Raw genomic sequence first — 8882 nt, 5'->3', positions numbered from 1 at the left:
CTTCGGGCTGTGGGCCGTTTGTAAAGCTGCTTGAATGAAATCATCGAGGACCGCTTGCGAAATACCAAATCCTCGAGAGCGAGACCCAAGGCTGCCAAACTCTCGCAAGGGGCAGGGACGCGCTCCAAGCGCCCCATCCCGCTTCGATGCCGAGGAGGTGGGGTTGGAACGAGCGCCGGCGGAAACGCGGCCCGGCCGTTACCAGGGGGTTCCCGGCTCGCGGGGCCACTGAGCGCTGCAAGTAAATACCTTCGGCGGGGCGGGGGAGAGAAGCGTCGAATTTCAAAAAAAAAAAAAAGCCCAAACCCCCACAGCCCCGGGCGGGCGGGCGCGCGCGATGGGCGCCCTTTGGCTGAGGGAGCGAGTGGAGGATGCTGGGAAGGAGGTAAAATGGCCACCGGCGGCGGCGCGGAGGAGGAGAGGAAGAGGGGGCGGCCGCAGCTCCTGCCCCCCGGGCGCCCGGCGCCCAGGGCTGAGGAAGCTGAGGGCGGCCGCGAGAAGATGGGCTGGGCCCAGGTCGTGAAGAACCTGGCCGAAAAGAAGGGCGAATTCCGCGAGTCGCGGCCGCCGCGGCGGGAGGAAGAAGGCGGCGCAGGAGGCGGGCTTTGCGCCCCCGCGGGCCTGGCAGCGCCGGGCCTCGGCGACTTCCCCCCGGCCGGCCGCGGGGACCCGAAGGGTCGCCGAAGGGACCCGGCCGGCGAGGCGGCGGACGCCCGCAAGAAGAAGGGCGCAGCCGAGGCAGGCAGGAGGAAGAAGGCCGAGGTGGCGGCCATGGCGGGCCCGAGCAGGCCCGGCGCGGCCGAGGACGCGGCCGAGCGGCCTCCCCAGGACGAGACGGCGGCGGCGACGGGCCCCGGGGCGGGCCCGGGCAAGGGCCGCTTTCTCGTGCGCATCTGTTTCCAGGGAGACGAAGGCGCTTGCCCGACCCGGGACTTCGTAGTGGGCGCGCTCATCCTGCGCTCCATCGGCATGGACCCGAGCGACATCTACGCGGTTATCCAGATTCCCGGCAGCCGCGAGTTCGACGTGAGCTTCCGCTCCGCGGAGAAACTGGCCCTGTTCCTACGCGTCTACGAGGAGAAGCGCGAGCAGGAGGACTGCTGGGAGAACTTTGTGGTGCTGGGGCGGAGCAAGTCCAGCTTGAAGACGCTCTTCATCCTCTTCCGGAACGAGACGGTGGACGTGGAGGACATCGTGACCTGGCTCAAGCGCCACTGCGATGTGCTGGCCGTGCCAGTGAAAGTGACCGACAGGTTTGGGATCTGGACCGGGGAGTACAAGTGCGAGATCGAGCTGCGCCAGGGGGAGGGCGGGGTCAGGCACCTGCCGGGAGCCTTCTTCCTGGGGGCCGAGAGGGGCTACAGTTGGTACAAAGGGCAGCCCAAGACGTGCTTTAAATGTGGTTCCCGGACCCACATGAGCGGCAGCTGCACACAGGACAGGTGCTTCAGGTGCGGGGAGGAAGGGCACCTGAGCCCTTACTGCCGGAAGGGCATCGTCTGCAACCTCTGTGGCAAGCGAGGACACGCCTTTGCCCAGTGTCCCAAAGCCGTTCACAATTCCGTGGCAGCTCAGCTAACCGGCGTGGCCGGGCACTGAACACCCGCCTGCCTGCCAAGGTGAACACAGAGCCAGCTTACCCCTCTTAAGTGCCAAAACTTTTTTTAAACCATTTTTTATCGTCTTCGAAGGAGATCTTCTTAAACCTGCAAGAGACGTCTCGCTCTGCCTTCCTAAACCGAGTTTACTCCATTTCAGCCTTTACTGAATTTGGTGACTGTTGTCACTAACGATGACCGAGAACTGTAGCGTGCAGATATGTCGCCCCTCCCTTTTTTAAACTTTGTTTTCTGTTTTGTATTCGAGGATTTTTTTTTTTTCTGGTACTTTTTATTCCCCACGCCTTGTCTTCTCCCTGGATATCCACCCTTTGGGCTGCCTTGCTCATCTTTATGCCCCAGCGCTAGGTAGGGGCCCAGCACATGGTAGGCACTCCATCAGTGTTTGTTGAACTGAGAACATTGTTGACTGTGGCTTTTGTCAGGGTGTCTTATCTTTTGCAGCTCATCCCTTACCCCTTTTAATTTGCTGCTTCTAATCTGTGTGGTCTGAGAATTTGTGAAACCAGTGTTGTTAGAAGTGTCTGTAATCTGAGTCAATAAGCTCTGCATGGTGGCCAAGGGCCTCTCTTATGGCATTAAAATGCGTGGACTTGGTGACAGCACTTTCAGTGGCTCAGAAGCCATTTTTCACAGAATCACGGAATCTAGAATTTTCCTGCTGGAAAGGACCAAAAAATTGGTTTTGACCAATCCCCTGGTTTTCCAACAGATGAAACAAGGCCCAGAGAGGTTAGAAGACTGGGTCAAAATCACAGAGCTGTCTGGTGCCAGAGCTAGCCTAGAGCAGAGTCCCCTGACCCCAAGCCCGGTGCTCATTCTACTACCTCTCACACTTCACAACATTTTCCTCAACACTGAGGGCCCAGAAAGTCTGCTCTCTCCAGAATGATGAGCCCAGAGGAAGGCTAAGAACTCATGTGGGAGAGGAAGCAGAAGATTTGGCAGGGGCTTCTCAACGCTTGGGAGATAGGGAAGGACAAAGAAACATTATGACCCAGGGTGTATTCATTGCTCCCTGGGATACCGGCTCGGGATTAAAGTGGGCCAGGACCTTTGTGGCCCTCCCCTTCCCCATTCATTGCCGTCTGTGAGAAATAGAGGTGCTCCTGAGCAAGGAAACCTGCCAAAGGTTTACATTCGCACCCCAGCCTCGATAGCTAGAACCCCCAGAGAAGCAGCTAACTGGAGCTCATCTGTAGCCTCCTGACTCTCAGGAGAAAACCAGAATTATTAACTCTAAAATGTACTTCCGAAATAGGCCAAGCCAGAGGGCAGTGGGTCAACTAAGTGTTAATCAAGTTAAAGTAGAAAAGACAGTACACTGCTTTTCTTTTAGTTGTTGTCTTCCCTTTGCTTCATGTTTTGCTATTTCCATGTGTCTTAGAATGTAAAATCGATTGTTTAAAGTTTTGTTCTGAATAAATATTTATCTTTTGTATTGCTAACACCGCTGAACTATTTCCTTTCAAAGCGTTGGATGCCTAGGTACACAGACCCTCTTTCAGCCCAGGCCTCCCACACACCGTTTGTTTACCCTGCAAATACCTTTCCAGCCCCTGCAGGCAACACTTAACACCTACTGTGTTGTCCCAAGTCCTTGGGAGTTGTTCCCTAAACCTGTGCATCACAATCACTTAGCACACTGTTAAAATTCAAGTTTAAAGTCCTAACTCAGCTCTGAGGAATCCGAATCACTGCAGTGACACAGTTCTATTTGGTACTAAGGCGAGTAAGGGGGACTCTTCCCTCCCCCCAGGAGATTACAAACCAGTGGGAAAGACCTAGGAAAGATGTCACCTTCCTCATTTTACAGTTATTGTGGGAGTTCTGAATCGAATACAAAATATTCATAGGCTTAAAAAAAAAATGCCGTTTCTTCCCCATATAAGGGAGGAAGAGAGGAAGAGTCTAGGAAAATTGCTGGAGCTGACTCACTCCTCCCAAGCCAGCCCTGGAGACCCCAGACACAACCCTCCGAGGAAGATTTTCTAGCTCAGAGATAGGACGATCTGATCCAAGGATTAATGTTCTCAATGAATTGATTCTACGACTGAGTAATTTTGAGGGTATTGCCAGAGCTGATCTGCTGCAGTCGAGGCCTGGTTGGCTCCTGGGAATCCTGCCGTTCAGAGCCAGCTCAGCCCTTTCTTCCCATCTCCCAAGGCAAACACATTCTTCCCTCCTCCTCGCTCCCTACCTCCTGTCCCCTCTTCCTACTCTGCCAAGGGTTTCCCTCCCTCACTGCACTAGAGGCCCGAAGCCGGGAAAAGCCTGCATTCATCATAGTCCCCGCCCCCCTTCCTCCTAGCCGGCCCTCTGCCAAGGAGCCTCCTGGGACGGAATCTTCCCTCTCTCTGCCCCTCCCCCCCAACTCTACTGGAGAGAGCGGAGGAAGACGCCGTTTCCCTGCCCATCCCCCCCAGGATCTGCTCCAGGGCCTCCTGCCTGGCGGTCTGGGGACTGAGCCACCGGCAGGAGCAGAACAAACCTCTCCCAGCTTCCTCTCCTGATCTTGCAGCCCCCAATTTACAATCCTTCACTGTTCGGGGCTCCTGGGGAGTGTGTGGAGATCTCCAGACCGAGGCAGGCTGACTAGCTGACATTCATTTGTTCAGCTTTCAACAATACTGAAGGCCATTAGAGCCAGGCCCCATGCAAGGCACTCTACATACACCCATGAGTAAGACAGGGTACTTGCAGAGGGACCTACAGATAAGTAATAAGGAAGCAATTTTTAGAATAATAAGTATGTTTAAAGGTTCTGGAATAGGGTATAGAGTTGCCTCGAGTACAGATCTAGAAGAGATGTCTGGATTGAAAACCTGCAAGATGAAAAAGAGGTGAAGAGAGAAGAGACATCCAAGCAACAGAAACAGCCCAGAGCCTAGAGTACAGGGCGTGTGCAGGCTGGCTGGAGAGTCACAGGAAGACGTGGATGGAAAAGGCCAAGAGAGGATGATACTGGGCTTGTCAGTATTATAAGAGACTTGATTTCGTCCTAACACCCTCCACTCTGGCCACCTCCATTCCATTCACTCATTTAACGCATGTATGGTAAACACTAACTCTTCCAAGGCAATGGAATATAGCAAAATAGTCAAGTCCCTTGGGGCTCAATTTCTAAAGTCACACAAATACATAATTATATCTGTAATAATGCATTGAAGGCAACATACAGATGTAGAACAAGGAAAACTGATCTGTTCTTGGAGGTCAGGGATAACTTCCCAGATAACATATTTGAACTGAGATCAAAAGAATATATAAGAAGTTAATTGAGAGTTGGGGGTAGAGGTTAAGCGGTGGTAAGGGTGTTAGCCTAGGTTTGCCTAAGGATAACAAGTAACACAACCCTACAGTGGGAGGAGGCGTGGCGGATACCAGAAACCAAATGAAGTCCAGTGTTTAGAAACAGAAACCACTCCAGGTATTGAAGAAAGTGATGGACTCTAGGCGGGATATTAGGAATGACTCTTGGAACACCACAGAACTGACCTACAGGGGGAGCTACTACCTCTCCCAGTCAGAAGGGAGCCAGGAGGCCATCACCAGAAAGGCTGAGTCTAAGGACACTCTGCGGAAGCTGCCACTCAAGGACAGGATGCCACAGTCAATGCTACTGCTAGTATGGTGAAATGTCAAGTCCTTGAAGCCCGGGACCATATACTAGTGTCTCCACAACCTTACTTACAAGCAAAAAGAGCCAAAATTGACCTCTGCCTACTTCTACCTTCTAAATCTCATACAAGTACACACCTAATTGCTGGAGCCCTAGCTGCAAGGGAGTCAAGAAATGCTTTCACTTTCCAGCATGCATAGCCCAGAAGGCGCATAAACAGTGGGAATGGAAGCTGTCTGTCAATGGACCACATCTGGCACAGCAGTGTGGCTACAATGCAGAGAGGGGAGGGAGATGATGGTATAAAGTAGGACTGGAGATCTCTTGGGGGGGTCTGGTCAGCCATGTTTAGAATTTGAGTCTAAGAACAATGAGACACCATTGAAAGACTTTTAAGCAAGGAAGTGACATGATCAGGGTTGTTTGGGGGTTTTTTGCTTTCGTTTGTTTGTCTTGCTTTGCTTTTGGCTATACCTGCAGCATGCCGAAGTTCCCAGTCCAGGGATTAAAGCTGTGCCATGGCTGTGACCCAAGTCACAGCAGTGACAACACAGGATCCTTAACTCTCTGGGCCACCAGGGAACTCCCAGAGTTATATTTTTAAAAGACTATTCGGGATACTTTATAGAGAATGGGTCAGAGGGAAGCCCAAGTGTAAAGAAAGCCAGTTTACCAAGTGACAGATGAGGATATCACGGACCTGGATGAAGGAGATAGAGAAGAACAGACGAAGTAAAGAGATTTTTAGGAGTTTATGTCAACAAGAGTTAAACATGGGCTGGAGAAAAAGTAAGTACCAAGAATGACACTCAGGATTCCAGCTTCTGCAGTTGACTAGGTGATGGGGCCATTCTCTGAGATGCAAGACAGAGGATAAAATCCAAGTCTGGGATGAAGGTCTTGAGTCTCATTTTGGCTGTGTTGAGTGTGAGGGAGTCACAGAGGATGTCTAGGAGAAGGTGTGAAACAGGTGGTTCTATAGATGGGTCTTAAATTCTAAGGAGAGTTCTGGGCTTGAGAAATAAACACAGGTGTCCTACAGCAATGGTTTTCAAACTCTTTCTTCTCCCCTCCCTCCTCCTCCTCTTCTTCTTTCTCCTCTTCTTTTTTTTTGTCTTTAGTCTTTTGAGGGCTACGCCCCTGGCATATGGAGGTTCCCAGGCAAGGGGTCGAATTGGAGCTGTAGCCACAACCTTAGCTGGATCCTTTAACTCACTGTGCCAGGGATTGAACCTGCATCCTGGAGCTGCAGAGATGCCGCAGATGCTGTTATACCACAGCTGGAACTCTGGTTTTCAAACTCTAACCATAGCCCACAGTAGGATATACATTTTACGTTACAGCCATCCAACACATACATATGTATACATATGTATACTTATATATAAAGAAACAAGTTTATATATAGGAAGAATATTATCCCTGACCGTAGTGCACTGATGTTTTCTATTCAATTGCTTCACTCTTTTACACATGCTTATATGACCCATTCAATTGATTTTACAATCTCCTAATGGGTCTTGAGAAAAAGCAGAGGGGAGAAAGATTATCACAACTCAGATCATACTTTATGCAACCCTGACATGTGAGGGTTTTTCCTGATGGAAAAGGATATCGGATTTCTTGACAAATGTGACAAAGGACAGCCAGAAAGAGAGAAGGAAAACAAGAATGTAGAGACAGGTAAACCAAGACAGGATAGTTAACAAGCAGCAGGAATTATTGTATTGTATGTATTGTGTTGTACTGTATTGTATTGTATTGTATTGAGTGTACTGTATTGTACTGAGTGCTGTGGGAGGTCAAGTAAAACTGGTCGTGAGAAATGTCAAGATTCAGAAGTTGGAATTGAAGAGTGCCCGGTGGACATCATTGGTGAGGCCTTTTCGAGCTTTGGGAGAAAGGTAGACTAAGAAAGAAAGAATCTTCCTGAGATGCCAGTCTAGCCCTCTGACCCTTTTACTCCCTCTGTGGCTCCCCACTGCTTGAGGGAGCCAGCCTCGCATACAACTCCTCACTCTTCACATGTAAGTCCCCAGGCTAGGGGTTAATCAGAGCCTCCCATGCAACTCCTTTTGAAGTGGTTTCTGGGCTGCTTTGGGACCTTATGCTCAGCCAGAGTGCCCATGACATCGCTTCGTGTCAACTCCAGGTGTGGCTGACAAACAGCAACCAGAAGTTCAGGATGGTGGAGTGTGGAGTGGTACACGGGGAAGCTAAGAGTGTGCAGGCCAAGTTAAAGATGGAGTTCCACGAGAGCCAGGCCAGTGCATCCACACTGCACCCCTTGCTGGCTTGTCAGTGGGATTAAGAATATTTGGGGCAAGAGTTCCCATCGTGGCGCAGTGGTTAACAAATCCAACTAGGAACCATGAGGTTGTGGGTTCGATCCCTGGCCTTGATCAGTGGGTTAAAGATCCGACGTTGCCGTGAGCTGTGGTGCAGGTCACCAGCCGCAGCTCAGATCCCGCGTTGCTGTGGCTGTGGCGTAGGCCGGTGGCTACAGCTCTCATTAGACCCCTAGCCTGGGAACCTCCATATGCCACGTGTATGGCCCTGGAAAAGGCAAAAAAAAAAAAAAAAAAAAAAAAAAAGAATATTTGGAGCAGGACATGTTTCATGAAAATAAACAGCTATTTTACGGAGGAGAGTGCAAACTTTGCAGTTTTAAAATAAAACATGGACCAACATCTTTGCAAAGCAGTTTGTTTGGCACTGTCTATCAAAATTTTAAATTCACATAATCTTTAACACAGCAGTCATTGATAGGAAATGAATCCATGGCTAAACCTGGACACAAAGGTTTAACATGCGCAAAGATGTATATATGTCTTAGGATGTTCACTGAGACATTGCTTAAGGTGACAAGGAGTAGAAACAACCTGATTATTTATCAATTTTCTCTCAATAGTAGTTAAATAGGCTATGGCCCATCCAAATAGTATAACATTATGCAGCTGTTAAAAAGAATAACTATTAAAAACAGTTTAAGACATATTTCAAAGTGAATAAAGCATGAATTCCCGTTGCGGCAGAGCAGTTAAGAAACTGACATAGTGTCTGCAAGGATGCAGGTTCAACCCCTGGCCTTGTTCAGTGGGTTAAGGACTTGGTGTTGCAGGCCACAGATGCAGCTCAGATCCAGTGCTGCCTTGGCTGTGGTGTAGGCCAGCAGCTGCAGCTCTGATTGACACCTCGCCTAGGGAACTTCCATCTGCCCTAAGTGCAGCCCTAAAAAAAGGGGGGGAGACAAAACAAGATACAGTATGTCACTCTACTTTTTTTTTTTAGCTTTATTGAGGTATAATGGACTAAATTGTAAGATATTTAATGTGTACAATGTGATCATTGATATACATATTAAAAGGATGGACTAAATATACACATAGGTTTATTTAGGTATAGAATAACTCTGGAAGGATATAAGTGAAATTGGCAACTGTTGTAGCTTCTGAGAAGAACTGGGTATTTGAGATGTGGGATAGAAGGAAAACTTATTTTCTATGGTATATCCCTTGGGACTTTTTTTAACAGAAAAATGTGCAAAACACAATGCTGTACAAGACTTCAAAGAAATTACTCTAGACTCTGTAGGAACAAAAGTCTGTTTCCTCTATCTTTTAAAATAAGATATTTTTAAA

At 49.3% G+C, this 8882-nt stretch overlaps 1 protein-coding gene across 1 annotated transcript; it reads left to right on the top strand.

Annotated features, from left to right (window-relative positions):
* Nucleotides 247–3067, top strand: ZCCHC3 (zinc finger CCHC-type containing 3). The gene has a single exon (XM_003134368.4). The coding sequence runs from the start codon at nt 391–393 to the stop codon at nt 1597–1599; it is 1209 nt and encodes a 402-aa protein (XP_003134416.1). The 5' UTR covers nt 247–390; the 3' UTR covers nt 1600–3067.

Source organism: Sus scrofa, chromosome 17, assembly GCF_000003025.6.
Source record: "Sus scrofa isolate TJ Tabasco breed Duroc chromosome 17, Sscrofa11.1, whole genome shotgun sequence".
Classification (NCBI taxonomy): domain Eukaryota; kingdom Metazoa; phylum Chordata; class Mammalia; order Artiodactyla; family Suidae; genus Sus; species Sus scrofa.
Note: the sequence above shows the minus strand (reverse complement) of the source record. Positions and strands in the feature narration are given on the sequence as shown.

Excerpts from the sequence above, each read along its gene's own strand:
- ZCCHC3 (XM_003134368.4), top strand. The coding sequence starts at position 391 with ATGGCCACCGGCGGCGGCGCGGAGGAGGAGAGGAAGAGGGGGCGGCCG.